Consider the following 16220-nt stretch of genomic DNA (forward strand, 5'->3'; position numbering starts at 1 on the left):
GCAGAACACAGCATGTAACCACAATGTCATCTGTGTGCGTTGGTTTCATAGCGATTTCTGTGTACAATATCCTAAATCTTGCAGTTAGAGTCCCAAATGCATTTTCCACGACTCTGTGAGCCCTTAACAAACAAGAGTTGAAAACACATTTGTCCTCTGGAAAATTCTTCTGGCTGAATGGTTTCATAAAATTCGTTTGTGATGAGAACAAACTGAAGATCATCACTAGTTTCAGGTTTTGAAATTTTCAGGATATTGTTCTCTAGCCTTCTGGAGGACTGTGCGTACCTTTGGAACACATCCATCAGAAATACGATCATTATTAACTGGTAGTCAGCGTTGACTGTAGCCAATGTAACTAACCTTTTATGTTATTTGTTCTTGTAAAAGAATGATCTGTTGTTTATTGGGGAAATATTTCACGTATGTTTTCCACCTATAGTCCCAAGAGCATGTAGGAGATTCCATTTCCTTCAAACTCCTTAGTGATATGTCTCCAGTCTTCCTCACAGTTTGGAAACTGAAAATGAAAAAATAAACATATTTTAGTTGACAATCAAAAATTGTAATAGAATATATTTCCCGCTACCACACTTATTCCTTAAAACTGTACATAATTTTGAAAAAAATGATGTTGAATAAGTTTTGTACTTCACATGCTTCACTTGTCGCACGACATGGAAGATGCTCAAAAACTAAATAATTAAACAGTTAACAAATATGACAAACCAGAATTTCTATTAAAAGATTGCGTTTTGGGTGGGGGACAATCTTCAGTGGCGACCATAAACACACCTACCTCAAAATTTACATGTAGAAGACAAAAAAAGAATACCCTCTATCAATAACGTGCAAAAAAGTAGATACACAGGAAAAAGAAGATACTACAGATGCTACAGAGACAGTGTATGCCAATAAGCTCAGACAAATGGATCCAGTGGAGTTTTTACCGAAAGGCTTATCAGTGAAGTTTTCTATGAGCCACAACTGCAAAATATTAATGGAAACAGTATACTACCGACAAACAATACAAATCCTGTGCATGGGAGTTCTGTGACGTATTTTTTCAAGCCTTCAATCAGAATGAGATATGTAAAATATTTTATCTTTGTGTCATATTTTAATAGGCCTACATTATATGTGTATAAAATTGTGAATAAATTTGACTACGTTATTTCATTGTACAACATTAAGACACTTAATCACACTAAAAAATTAAAAAAAAGGATATGTGATTAGATTCTGTTCTCACTTTCAAATATTGCTGCCTTAATACTGCATATATAGCATGACATGATTCTGGAATGATGTGAGTTAATGATGATGATGATGATAACACCACAGCAGAAAATTTAAGATCAGTGTGGCTTCTGGCAGTAGCTAGAAATTTGTTATTGTTATTTATTCAGCATCCATTTTATCATATACAATGATATAGGAGTTGTCATGTTACATTATAAGAGTTTCTAATTATACAGTAAATCAATAACACAGGCTTCATACATTTGTTTTTCGGATATAACTTATCATTATCATTGACCACTATAGTAGGGAATAACAGAACATACAATAATTAATTAATTATAGTGTGTACAGGCAAACTATTTTCGTACATTTGTTCAAATATGAATTATCGTTATCATTGACCCATATGAATAACAGAACAAACAATAATTAATTAATTATAGTGTGTACAGGCAGACTATTTTCATACATTTGTTCAAATATCAATTATCATTATCATTGACAACTATGTCACTATGTTCTGAAAATCCATGTTCTCTGTAAAACTGAAAAACATTCTCTTAATAACATTTTTAAGCTCATTTTTAAAAATGGAAAACTGTTCTATCTTTTTGATGCTTAAGGGAAGAGCACTAAAAAGATTTTGGGGTGATATATTGCACTTTTGTGATATTGGGCTGTTTTATGTGTATCTCTGTGGAAATCATTCCTGTGTCTTGTTGGGTAGTCATGGCACTCACTATTTAAAGAAGAAAATTGGGGGTGAGATTTGAAAAAGTAGATACTTTCGTAGATATATACAGATGGAAGCGACATTATTCTTAATGCTCGTTTTTTAGTAATGAATGACCGGTTTGCCAGCCTTGAATTACCCCAAAATAAGACACCATACCGCTATAGACTATGCATAAGAGCATAATAAGCACATATTACTGTTTTTTCACTGCAGCAGTTTTTCAGCATTCTGAGTACATAGCAGCATTTACATAGCTTTTTATTGAGCATTTCAATATGTTTATCCCACTTCAGATGCTCATCTAACCAGAACCTAAAAATTTTGTGTTTGAAATTTGTAAAATCTTCTGTTCACCAAGTTTCAAAACTATATTGGGCTTTACTTTATTCGATACGTGGCTGAAATTCATCCATACTGTTTTTTTATCATCTACAAATAAACAGTTATCTCTAAACCATTTTACTGCTTTTTCTTTTGTTATTTCTACTTTGTGTTGCAAGTCAGTCTCATTTTGAGCTTTAATAAAAAGACTCGTATCGTCCACATACAATAGAGCATTAGCTAGTGTTAAGCAGTTTGGTAGGTAATGTATGAAAATCAAGAACAAGAGAGGTCCCAGCACAGAACCTTGTGGCACTCCATTACTAACTTCCTTATATTCTGAAAAGTAAGAGGGTCCTTTGTGAACTATTTCTACTTTCTGGTATCTGTCTGACAGGTATGATTTAAACCAGCTGTGAACAGTACCACGTACACCATAGCAATATAGTTTCTCAAGCTATAATTCATGATCAATAACATCAAATGCCTTTGGTAAATCTAAAAACACCCCACAGTATACTTGGTTATGATCTATAGAGATCAGGAGAAGTTTTAGGAAATTATATACAGCTGTTTCAGTTGACCTATTTTTTCTGAAGCCACGAAGCCATTTTGCTCAATGACTAATATTCTACTTGTGTTCAGGAAAGCGGAGAGTCTTTCATGCATTATTCTTTCAATAACTTTTGAGAAGCAAGATATCAAGGATATTGGTCTGAAGTTTTTTACATAATGAGGATCACCATTTTTATATAATGGTTTTATTATTGACTGCTTTAGTTCTATAGGGAAAGTGTCAGTGCTGAAAGAGGCAGTAATTATGTCTACAAGGGGACGAGCAATATTTATGCTATGGTTAAGTACTTTATCTGGAATGCCATCAGTCAGTATCGCTAAAAGCCTCTCGTAAGCACTTATTAATTTTCTCATTACACTGTAATATATGTATGGTTTCACATGTTACAAAACGTTAAAATGGTTCTTCATCCATTCTCAAATAGGTGGATCAGTCATCTTTTTCCAATTTTAGCTCGTTGAAAAGATTAACATATAAGTGCGACGCACGGTTTACAAGCCAGTGCTTTGTCCACTTTTTACGTTGTGACCTCTTTCTTTTCAACTTTCGAAATAATACCTGTAGACAGCAAAACTGCTTTATAAGCAGATTTACTCAATTTGGCCATAACCTCTACACTGTTGCCCGATAAATTCAACACTGAGCAATGTACCTACAGTCGGAACGTGTAAATGCAATGTAAAAGACGCAGACAGTGGTTGCGAATCTAGTCTGCACAGACAAATCGGGAAATGTAAAGGCACTTTTAGAAATTAGAATAGCTTGTTGCCTTTTGCTGAATGCCTTCTACAATTCGATGGAGCAAGCTAGAATCTTGACGAAAACAGCAACAAACAGACTGTAATCCGCCAATATACATCACTTCCCGTGTTTTGCTGTCTGAACACTCTTGTATGCGTGCACAAGACTGGTCTGGCCTTGCTGGAAATTATATTCTGCCGAAATCACACGAGACTTGGAATTAAGGTCGACCTCAGTGGTATCGATAGTGGAATGAATGGACGTCTGTATGAAAACATGGACTCATGTAAACTTTACACAACCGCAAAATAACGTTGAAAATTTAATTAGTAGGCCTTTTGTGTTTGTTGTTTAGTTGGACTCAGGTTTTGCGCTACAAATGGTTAAAGTTTCTGTGAAGTCGGATCATCGTTTGTGTGATGGCAAATATTTATGAAGCTCTTCAAAGTGTGTAATGTGATGAAATTTGTAATTTTTTCCCGTGGGTACTCGTATACCAAAATACCTTTTCATGATTTATTTTCAGACATGAATTTTGATGGCCAAGCTGTGCAGTTTCTCCTCGAGTCTCAAGGTTTATCAAGCAATTTCACATCCGACGCTATTGGAACACAGAAAGACACAAGTTAGTGCACTAGTTTCTATATCAAATCGTAGCTTCAGATTCTTTTATACTGCTTAAGCTGTATTAGCCACTTCCAAGTACTCTCATATTTAGTAAAGTTCATTCTTCATTTTTGCATTCATATAAAATGTGGTGTAAATCCCATCATGAAGGAGAACCATTAGAGATGTGGAACAAGTCAAGTTGCACATTAACATGCAGTAGCATCCACTACAGGGCACGTCGGTAAACTACACAAATAACAAATTATGACTGTTAACCTAGTCAGTGTTCCACAATTATCATTTATTCACAGCTGTCATTAGCCGCCTGAGAATCTTGGAAGTGTATGAAGTGAATTTTTTTTAGTGCTGCATTCTGGTAAAAAGAGAAAATAATAAGAAAACAACTAAGCTATTGTCAGTTACTGAGAAGGTTGCCTTCTTGATGCACACAGTTATTTAACGAAGTACTATGCATGCAGTGCAGTGTAATTACTAGGCTACATCGGTCCATTGTGTTCCAGGTTTTTAGTAAGGAATCCTCCATATCTACTTCTTCCTGGTGTCATTCCATACCTGAGCAGGTTAGCGTGTTAATCATTATGTGGTGATGTTGGTGGTAGAAGATTCCCCCTCTCCCTCATAAGGAATTTGTGTACCCCACCTGTCTGCACAGTGTAGGTAGCAGCACTGTATTCTCCTAGTTATATGGGAAACCAGCACTTGTTGTTAACCTACCATGTGCCTCCCAAATCCCAGAAGCTAAATACGGGCATGTGCAACTATCTTGGCAGGCTAAAGAGTTATTTTTACAGCAAAAATTCAAATTTTACTTTGCCCAGAAGGCAGTTTCTATGTCCACTGTATAATTTAGGTATATTTCAAACTGTTTTGGTAAAACCTTCTACTCAGTACCATAATTGCAGTGAAATAAATAATGCTCACATCTTGTTTACTGGCATGCTGAGTCTAATTTGATTCCATTTTAAGGCTGTATGTAGTTTGCTTTTATTTCTTTGTTGATGAATAATGCTTCGCCATCAGTGCCCGACGTATCACTGTGTCTGAAGATGCTGAGGAAGAATTTTACATGTACTATAGGCACAAACTGCTGTACGGTTAAATGTATGGTTTCAGTAAATGTATATGTTGAAGATTGTTTAGTTTGTCTACTATTTTTGTGGTACATGTTGAAACAGCAGCAGACTTGAATACAGCTAAGACAGCATATGAAAGGTGCAATGATAGCATGTTGATTTTGAAATCTGAACATTAACAGTGATTGCAGAATTCATAGTTCTATATAATCTGACAGATTACTACAATTTATGTCCATAGTACTGTTTATGAACTACATTGGCTTTCACTCCTCTGGCAGTAAATGTTTTTACCATTTGAATAAACTTCTTTCAGTAGCTCATCAGATCCAAGAAACTGCTCTCCCATACAATGACATGGCATCTTTCGCAAATAATTTTCATTTTCTCTCAGAAACAAAAATGATTAGTCAGGATATTTAAGCCAAAGAGCTACATTTAACTTACATAAAGCTTTTGTCTCCAAACAATTCTCATTTGTGAACTGTGTTATCAAAAATCATATTTCAAAATCCTTTCATCAGTTTTCAAACTACGGGAAATCTGGGACGGAATAACAATATGATTTAGGATTGATTGCTATCATCACATAGATAAGGCATTGAGTAGCAGACAGGCATATGGTCTCAGCTGAGGTAGGTAACAGATTTACAGAAGAGGTGCGGAGCCGAAGATTAACAGGATAGAGCTGGATGGTTTAATAAAAAAAATTCGGAAAATACTGATGAAGCAGAGGCTATTGCACTCTCGGTTCAGAACAGAATGCTTAAATGAAAAGCAAAAGTTGTAGAGATTTGTCGCTCTGTAAAAAAATCAATGTGTGAGGCACACAACTACCATCTTCTTATATTAGCAAAACTCTAACTGAGAACCCAATAAAATTCTTGTACTATATAAAATTGCTAAGCTTGTTGATCAGTCTGGAATGGCAGTAAAAGTTAGCCAAAAGAAAGCTGAAATTACAAATTTTGTATTTAATGATTCCTAAATTGTGCAAACATACTGTCATTTGACTGTCACACAGACTCCCACGTGAAGGACAAAATAATAGGCGTCTCTGGCATAGAGAAGCAACTGAAAGAGTTGAAAACAGATAAGTTTCCAGGTCCATATGGAATCCAAATTTGGTTTTAAACAACATTGACGCCGTACTTTGCTTGCATTTATAGTGAATCTCTTGCCCAGTACAAAATTCCAAACGAAAAAAGCACGGCTGAATTCTTTATATAAGAAGGGGAAAAGTTGGGAGCTGCAAAATTACAGATCAGTATCCTTAACTGTGGGGGGGGGGGCTGACTATGATTCGGATCTTTATATGGTAAGAGTGAAATGCAGGCACTGCATAGCTGTCTCTAGATCCAGAAGGAAGAGAAAAGCTCCACAAAGATATAGTGTTTCCAAATTGAAAGAGAAGGGGGTACCCGAAAAGTATGAAATTGAACTGCAGAATAAGTGTGATGCTAAACAAAGCCATGCTCTGAAAAGCATTGAAGAGAAGTGGAGTACGATTAAAGAGGCTGTACAAGAAACTGCAGAAAAAGTTCTATGTTTAGAAGAATGGGTGAAAAGGGCAGGATGGTACGATGAATATTGTAAAAAGCTAGAGGAAGAGCCAAGGAAGAAAGTGATAAACAGGGCAACAAGATCTAATACAGAAGAATTCATGAAAGAGGCAGATAGGATTTGCAGAAGAAAGAAACGAGAATTAGAGAGGAGATGGATTTGGAGCTAGAAGAAGACTATAATGATCAAGAAGTAAGAAAATTCTACAAGAGAATTCAGGAACTGAGGAAAGGCTTCCAACCACGTACAGTATTCTGCTGAGATAAAGAAGGAAATTTTATAGGAGGAGAAGAACAGGTTCTAGACCGATGGGTTGAATATTTCAATGAGCTGCTGAATGTCATTACAGAAAGAGAAGTTCTGGAAGAAAATGAAACTGTGTGACCAACCGTGGTGGAATGTTACTCAGGATGAAAGACCTGTACCTATACCAACAATAGAGGAAGTTAGGAAGGCAGTTAAAAGTGTAAGGAATAATAAGGCTCAATTTAACAACATTTCAGCAGAGATGATCAATGGTGGAAGTGAACACCTAACAGGATTGGTACATCAGCTGATAGTGGAAATGTAGGAAAAGGAAGAGATGCCAGACCAGTGGAACATGGCCATTATATGCCCGATTCATAAGAAGAAGGACAGAGCAAACTGTGAAAATTATTGTGATATTGCTTTAGTCAGCTTGGTGTACCAAGTATTAGCCAAAGTAATTACCATGAGACTTGCACCAATTACAGAAGAAATACTCGGCAACTACCAGTGCAGTTTTTGTTGAGGCAGATCAACAACTGACCAGATCTTCATTATAAGGCAAATAATGGAAAAGTGTTATGAATATAATGTGTATGTACACCAGCTTTTTGTAAACTTTAAACGGGCCTATGATAGTGTTAAAAGGGAAAAGCTATACGAAACCTTAATGGAGATGGAATTCCCAAGTAAACTTATCAGACTGGTACAAATGACCCTCACCAGCACAAAATGCCAGGTAAAAGTAGAAGAAAAACTTTCTAAAGATTTTGAGGTCAGCCAATGGTTAAGACAGGGTGATGTATTATCCACACTACTCTTCAACAATGTGTTGGAGAGAGTGATGCAAAGGGTGGAGATTGATAACTGAGGTGGCACTCTGTTTAACTGTATGCACCAAAATCTAGTTTATGCCGATGATGTGTGTATGTTGTCTAGAAGTTTGAAAGAAGAATTTGGCAGACTGGAAAAGGAGGCAGAACAGTTGGGACTTAGAGTAAACAACACAAAAACACAGTATCTCTTTGCTTCCAGGAAAAATGCTGTTGTTACAGAGAAATATGTTAAGTTTAACAGAGGCAATTATGAGAGATGCAAGAAATTCCAATGTGTGGGAGTGCTGGTTAAGAAGGATAGCAGAATAAGAGAAGAAATAAAATCTAGGATTGCTGCAGGAAATAGAGCTTATTGGGGCCTGATCCAGATCCATCAGTCATGTAGCCTGAGCAGAAAATTGAAGGTAACTGTCTATCGCACAGTCTTAAGACCTGTGGTAATATATGGCTCAGAAACATGGACAATGACTGTAGCAAAAGAAGAGTTATTGAGAAGGTGAGAGAGGAAAATATTAAGAAAGATTTTTGGAACCGTGTATGAGGCAGGGCAATGGAGGATAAGGAGAAACAAAGAATTGGAAGAACTACATAGAAATCCTAACTTGGTGACTGAAATTATGTGTAACGGATTGAGATGGCTGGGCCATGTAGAGCGAATGCCGGAGGATCGAACTGTCAAAAAGATTTACACAGGAAATCCAATTGGCAAAAGAAGCAAAGGGTGACCCCGGAAACGATGGCTGGAGGATGTGGTAAATGAATTGAGAAAGATTGGAGTCAGGAGATGGAGGAAATGAGCAGAAAATGGCCAGGATTGGGCTGTGATCATCAGAGAGGCCAAGGCCCTACATGGGCTATAGTGCCAAGGAGTAAGTAAGTAAGTATCCTTAATATTGGTTTGGTGCAAAATTTGCGAACACACTGTCAGTTTGAGTATAATAAACTTCCTTGACATGGAAAACTCAGCTTATGCTTTTCTCACACACACCCTGTGAGCCATGGATGAAGGTCAGCAGGCAGATTACATATTTTAGAGCTCTAAACAGTCTTTGACATGTTGACCCACTGCAGACTGCTAACGAAAGTATGAGCATATGAAATAGGTTCCCAGACATGTGAGTGGCTCGAAGAGACTTATGCAGTAGAACCCAGTATGAGTGTTCATCAGGGGCAAGGGTACTGCCAGGAGACCATCAGGGAAGTGTGATAGGACTGCTATTATTATCCGTATAGATATATGATCTGATGGGCAGGTTGAGCAGCTATCTGCAACTATTCACTGATGATGCTGTGGTATATGGGAAGGTGTCTTGATCTAGTATCTGTAGGAGAATGCAAGATGAGTTAACAAAATTTCTAGTTTGTGTGTTAAGTGACGGATGGCTCCAAATGTAAAGAAAGAAAGAAAAAAGTTAGTTAATGCAGATCAATAGGAAAAACAATCCTGTAATTTTGGAACACAGCATTAGTAGTGTGCTGCTTGGCACAGTCACGCCAATTAAGGATCTGGGTGTAACATTGCAAAACAATTTGAAATGGAATGAGCATGTGAGGGTTGTGGAGGGAAGACAAATAGTTAATTTTCAAACAATGCAAAATCAAGGCTGGATGTAACAATATTATGAGAAGAAAAGTTGCTATTCATAATATTGAATGGTTAATTTCGATTTATTGGGAGTATTTTAGGAAAGTGTTGTTCATATGTAAAGGAGATCATGTATATAGAACACTAGTGCAACCCGTTCCTGAGACTGATTATTTGGGATCCCCACCTGATTGAATTAAAGGAACACATCAAAGCAGTTCAGAGGCAGGCTGCTTGATTTTTTACTTGATCAACATACAAGTACTATGAAGATCCGTTGGGAACTCATGTGGGAATCCATGGAGGGAAAGTGATGTTCTTATTGAGGAACACTTTGACAAAATTTAGGCAATTGACATTTGAAGCTGAATGCAGAACAATTAAGTCTTCTTTCACTTAAGGACCACAAAAATAAAAGAAAGTGGAGCTCTTACGGTGGCATATAGATAGTCATTTTTTTCTCACTCTATATGTGTGGAACATAAAAGGAAATGATTAATAGTGGTACAAGATACTCTCCGCCGTGCGCCATATTGTAGCTTGCTGGGTATGTATGTATCTGTAGATTCTAGATGCAGTAGTGAGTTGCTGTGTTGAGGGGGGGGGTGGATGGAGAGGAGAGAAACAGAGAAGGAAAAGGGACTATGTTAGTGTGCTTAGAAGGCATGTGTGAAGCTGGAATGATGGGGGTAGGGAAAGAGATAAGGGCAGGTGAAGGAGAATGGCTAGTGAAGATAGAGATTAGCAGGTTACCAGGAAGGGTTGCAACCTGCACAGTTCAGAGATTACAGGGCTGTTGGAGAAATCAACCTACGAGCATTGCCTCAGAAGTCCAGCCTGATCTCCCGTCCGTCTTGAAATACCTAGGTCTAGTCCAGAATCTCTTCCCTGGTAGCCTGTCTCCCTCCGCACTGCCACCCGTACCCAGACTCCCAACCTTCTCCATGCTTTGTAAAATACCTAGATCCACCCAACCAGGCTGACCCATTGTGGCTGGATACTGCATCCCCACAGAGAGATGTCTGCCCTTGTGGAGCAATACCTTCAGCCTGTTACCTACTCTCCTTTTAGACACTCACCTCCATTGAGTCTCCACAGTTCTTGTCCCTGTACCACCCAGGAGGCCCTACTTGCGACTGTCAGTGCTGCCTCCCTTGTACTAACAGCCCTGAGACCCTGCCCCCCCTGTGGGTTCGGGGGTTAGAATAGGCCCGCAGTATTCCTGCCTGTCGTAAGAGGCGCCTAAAAGGCGTCTCACATGTTTCGGCCTTATGTGATGGTCCCCTCTCGGGTTTGACCTCCATCTTTCTAAATTTATCCGAAGAGCGAGCCAATTGGGGAAGGGCGCCTTACATGGTGCACTGTATCCGTCGTGCAATTAGACCTTTAGCCGGATTTCTCGTCGTTGCAATGGTGTTCCGCTCGTTTTCGATCTCTTGGGCGAGGATACGTCCCTGGGTGCGATTACCACGCTGCCCTCTGCAGTGTTTCTTTTAACTGCGACGACGACCTTGGACATTTTTGCACCTAAGATCCAGCACGGTAGCCAGTCCGTTGTGGTGGGGCTGCCATGTACCCTCTTGGTTGTAGCCCCCTGACAACACAGGGATCGCTCTACTGATGCCTGCGCCGTTAACTCCCCACATATGCCAAGGAGTAGATACCTATCCTCCTGGGGTATCGGGACTCCCGGCAACGGCCATCCTGCCAGGTGGCCTTTGCTGTGGCTGGGTGGTGCCCGTGGGGAGGGCCCTTGGTCGGAGTAGGTGGCATCAGGGCGGATGACCCGCAATGAAGCGTGGTACATCAGCTCTCGCTGGCGGCCAGCCGCCAGCAGTCTCTAAGTGTTCTCGGGCTCAATTTAATGCTCAGAAGTACGATCCGAAAACGTTCCCCTCCCTGGCCACGCCGTGGGAAGAGCGTAAGTCTCAGGATGGAGGTAACAGTTATTCGCCCCGATTCTTAGTTTGTACGAGAGCTGATGGGGAGTCTTTTCTCTCCACAAAGCCTCAGTTCTTCGTTGAGCATTTAGAGGACAAGTTTGGGGAGGTGGAGGGCTTGTCTAAAATGCGCTCTGGGTCAGTACTGATACAAACGGCATCCTCCGCCCAGTCACGCAGGTTGCTTGCTTGTGACAAGTTGGGGGATGTTAACGTTACTATTACACCACATAAGAGTTTAAATATGGTCCAGGGTGTTATTTTCCATAGGGACCTCCTTTTGCAGTCTGATGACGAGCTGCGCGCCAACTTAGAACGTAGAGGTGTTCATTTCGTCCGGCACGTTCATCGGGGTCCAAGGGACAATCAGGTTGCTACCGGTGCCTTCATCTTGGCCTTCGAGGGTGATACGTTACCGGAAAAGGTCAAGGTGATGGTCTACCGATGTGACGTCAAACCCTATATCCCTCCCCCGATGCGGTGCTTCAAGTGCTGGAAGTTCGGCCATATGTCTTCCCGCTGCACTTCCAGCCTCACATGTCGAAATTGCGGACGCCCATCTCATCCCGATACTCCATGTGCCCCGCCTCCCATCTACGTCAACTGCGGGGAGCACCATTCACCTTGCTCGCCTGACTGCAAAGTCTTTCAGAAAGAGCCCAAAATCATGGAATATAAGACCCTGGACCGGCTGACCTATACTGAGGCCAAGAGGAAATATGACAGACTCCATCCTGTGAGAATGACATCTTCTTATGCAGCTGCTACAACACCTGTGCTAGCCCCATCAGTTTCGAGACTTCCAGCCAGCTCGATAAGCAGTAAGACTCCTCCTGCCCCCTTGCCTGTGGGGGGCTCTACCCAACCGGTTGCTCCTGCACGACCTACCTCAGGAGCAACCTCCTCCCACCCGTCGGGGACGTCCGTCCCCGCTTCTCAGCCAGAGAAGCGTCTAACTTCTTCGGCTACTCTCGCCCGTAAGAGTTCCCTTGGGACCCTCCCTTCCCAGGGTTCCACCAGCGGGAAGGATGACGGCCGCCAGTGGCATAAGTCCTCACCAGCGGCCGGGCGTAGGGCTTCACGATCCTCCTCTGTCCCGGAGACTGAATCGGTGAAGCCTTCCCAGCCGGTGAAACCCAAGGTTCAGCGAGAGAAGTCCAAGAAAAAGACCTCTAAGGCCAAAGAACTTGCGGTGGCACCAACCCCACCGCACCTTTCGCGCTCTGTGTCTGAGGATGAAGTCGAGATTTTAGCGTCTGCTGAGGACCTTGTTCTCGCTGGTCCCTCAGATGCGATGGATGCCCCTCGTACGGGTACTGAATCGGTGGCAGTGAGTGAACAAGCGGCGTAAATTGCCTTCCCAGTCCTTTCACGCCTTTCTCAGCCATGGACAATATCATCCTCCAGTGGAACTGCAGCGGTTTTTTCCACCACCTAGCTGAGCTCCAACAACTTATCAGCCTTCACCCTTTCTTCTGCATTGCTCTTCAGGAAACTTGGTTTCCAGCAATGCGAACCCCTGCCCTCCGTGGCTATCGGGGTTATTATAAGACCCGGGCAGCATATGAAAGGGTGTCGGGTGGCGTCTGCCTCTACGTCCTTCACACTCTGCACAGCGAGTCTGTCCCTCTCCACACACCTTTAGAGGCTGTCGCTGTTCGGGTGTGGACGCCACAGGCTGTTACCGTCTGCAGTCTTTACCTTCCACCGGATGGTGATGTCTCGCAGCATGTCCTGGCTGCGCTGATAGCCCAATTGCCGCCACCTTTCTTGCTATTGGGCGACTTCAACGCCCATAACCCTCTGTGGGGTGGGTCAGTGGCAACAGGTCGAGGCGCCATCGTTGAGCATTTGTTGTCGCAGCTCGATCTCTCGATTTTAAATGATGGTGCCTTCACACACTTCAGTGTGGCGCATGGCACATACTCCGCCATTGACCTTTCAATCTGTAGCCCTAGCCTCTTACCGTCTGTCCAATGGAGTGTGCATGACAACCTGTGTGGTAGTGACCACTTTCCGATCTTTCTGTCACTACCACAGCGTCACTCTTCTGGGCGCCCTAGCAGATGGGCTATGAATAAGGCTGACTGGGACTTGTTCTCCTCCACTGCCGCTCTTGAGCCTCTCTCTAATGACGACATTGATGCAGTGGTTCAATCGGTCACCACCGGCATCGTTACTGCCGCCGAATCTGCCATTCCCCGCTCCTCTGGGTCCACTCGGCGGCGGACTGTGCCTTGGTGGTCGCCTGAGATCGCTGCAGCGATTACAGATCGCCGGCGGGCGCTACAGCGTCACAAGCGACATCCCTGCATTGAACACCTGATCACCTTCAAACGGCTGTGTGCGCGGGCCCGCCGCCTTATTCGCCAAAGCAAGCAGGAGTGCTGGGAGCGGTACGTGTCCACCATTGGCCTCCATGTCACTCCATCGCAGGTCTGGGCCAAGATTCGACGCGTCTACGGCTATCGGCCACCTGTCAGCGTCCCTGCGCTCTCACTGAATGGAGCAGTTTGTACTGACTCCGACGTCATTGCAAACCACTTAGCAGAGCATTTTGCTATGAGTTCCGCTTCTGCGAATTACCCTAAGGCCTTCCGCTCCATTAAAGAGCGGATGGAACGTTGGAGCCTTTCGTTTCGCACCCACCATCCAGAATCGTACAATGTTCCATTCAGTGAGTGGGAATTCCGCAGTGCCCTTGCCGCTTGTCCTGATACCGCTCCTGGACCAGATAGCATCCACTGCCAGATGCTGAAACACCTCTCAGTGGACTGCCAGTGACGGCTCCTCGACCTTTACAACCGTATTTGGGTCGAGGGTGAGTTTCCGTCGCAGTGGCGGGCAAGTATCGTTATCCCCATTCTGAAACCAGGCAAGCACCCTTTGGAGGTGGACAGCTACCGTCCCATTAGCCTCACCAACGTTCTTTGCAAGCTTCTCGAACGGATGGTGAGCCGGCGCTTGACTTAGGTACTGGAGTCTCGGGGCCTTCTGGCACCATCTCAGGGTGGGTTCCGTAAAGGCCGCTCCGCCGCCGACAATCTGGTGCGCCTGGAGTCGGCCATCCGTACTGCCTTTGCCCGCCGTCAGCACCTGGTTGCTGTCTTTTTCGACATGCGGAAGGCATACGATACGACATGGCGTCATCACATCCTTTCTACGCTTCATGGATGGGGTCTTCGGGGTCCTCTGCCGATTTTTATCCGCAATTTTCTGTCGTGTCGTACCTTCCGCGTGCAAGTCGCGGCCTCGTATAGTTCCTCCCACGTCCAGGAGAACGGTGTGCCACAGGGCTCTGTTTTAAGTGTCTGTCTGTTTTTAATAGCCATTAACGGGCTTGCTGCGGCCGTGGGAAATTCTGTCTCCGCTTCACTGTATGCTGACGACTTCTGCCTTTACTACAGCTCTACTGGCATTGCAGCTGTTGAACGTCAGCTACAGGGCGCTATCCGTAAGGCGCAGTCTTGGGCTGTAGCGCATGGGTTTCAGTTTTCGGCAGCCAAGACCCGCGTTATGCATTTCTGCCGGCGCCGAACAGTCCATCCTGAGCCGCGGCTTTATCTTGCCAACGAACTCCTTGCTGTGGTGGAGACCCACAGGTTTTTGGGGGTGGTTTTCGATGCCCGGTTGACTTGGCTGCCTCATATCCGGCAGCTTAAACAAACGTGTTGGCGGCATCTCAACGCTCTGAGATGCTTGAGCCACACCCGCTGGGGCGATGACCGCTCTACCCTGTTGCGGCTCTACCAGGCGTTAATCCAGTCCCGTCTGGATTATGGGAGCCTGGCTTATGGCTCAGCATCCCCCTCTGCATTGCGGGTGCTGGACCCAATACTACACAGCGGGATCCGACTTGCCACTGGTGCCTTCCGCACCAGCCCTGTGGACAGCATCCTTGTTGAGGCAGGTGTCCCTCCCCTGCGGTTACGACGCCAACAGTTACTGGCTGCTTATGCTGCCCATGTTTTTAGCTTGCCCGGGCATCCAAATTACCGTGTCCTGTTCCCGCGGTCGGTCATCCATCTGCCGGACCGTCGGCCCCAGTCGGGTTGTCCGATTGCAGTACGCGTCAAGGAGCTTCTCTGCGGGCTTGGGTTTTTCCCTGTTCCACCTCCTTTCCAGGTGCCTCTGCGTACACCCCCATGGTGTGTTCCTCGCCCTTGCCTTCGGCTCGACTTGGCACAGGACTCGAAGGACTCGGTCCCTCCAGAGGCCTTCCGCCGCCGCTTTTCTTCCATCCTGGCCACGTATCAGGGCTCTGGAATTGTTTACACCGACGGTTCGATGGTTGCTGGTCGTGTCGGGTATGCGCTAACTCTAGGGGACCATTCCGAACAACGGTCCTTGGCGGCTGGCTGCAGTGTTTACACTGCTGAGCTCGTCGCCATCTTTCGAGCCCTAGAGTATATCCGCTCCTGCTCAGGTGAGTCCTTCGTTATCTGTAGCGATTCCCTGAGCGGTTTACGAGCTCTCGACCAGTGTTTTCCTCGTTCTCGTTTGGTGATGGCTATCCATGAGTCCCTGCATACTCTTGCGCGTTGCGGCCGCTCTGTGGTCTTTGTGTGGACCCCCGGTCACGTCGGTATCCCGGGCAATGAACGTGTTGACCGCCTGGCGAAAGAGGCCACGGGTAAACCATCTCTGGATGTTGGCCTCCCAGAGACTGATTTGCGGGCAGTCCTCCGCCGAAAAGTTTTTGCGCTTTGGGACGCTGAATGACGCGA

At 43.8% G+C, this 16220-nt stretch overlaps 1 protein-coding gene across 1 annotated transcript in view; it reads left to right on the top strand.

The window, feature by feature from the left end:
• The first annotated feature begins 3876 nt into the window (after window positions 1-3876).
• LOC124615910 (zinc finger protein 442-like) overlaps window positions 3877-16220 on the top strand; it is a 363598-nt gene continuing 351254 nt past the window's right edge. The window contains exons 1-2 of the mRNA XM_047144088.1: window positions 3877-4067; window positions 4147-4245. Of these exons, the coding sequence (XP_047000044.1) occupies window positions 4040-4067; window positions 4147-4245 (127 nt within the window). The 5' untranslated portion in view covers window positions 3877-4039. The remainder of the gene's footprint in view (window positions 4068-4146; window positions 4246-16220) is intronic.

The sequence above is a fragment of the Schistocerca americana genome, chromosome 5, assembly GCF_021461395.2.
Source record: "Schistocerca americana isolate TAMUIC-IGC-003095 chromosome 5, iqSchAmer2.1, whole genome shotgun sequence".
Taxonomy (NCBI): domain Eukaryota; kingdom Metazoa; phylum Arthropoda; class Insecta; order Orthoptera; family Acrididae; genus Schistocerca; species Schistocerca americana.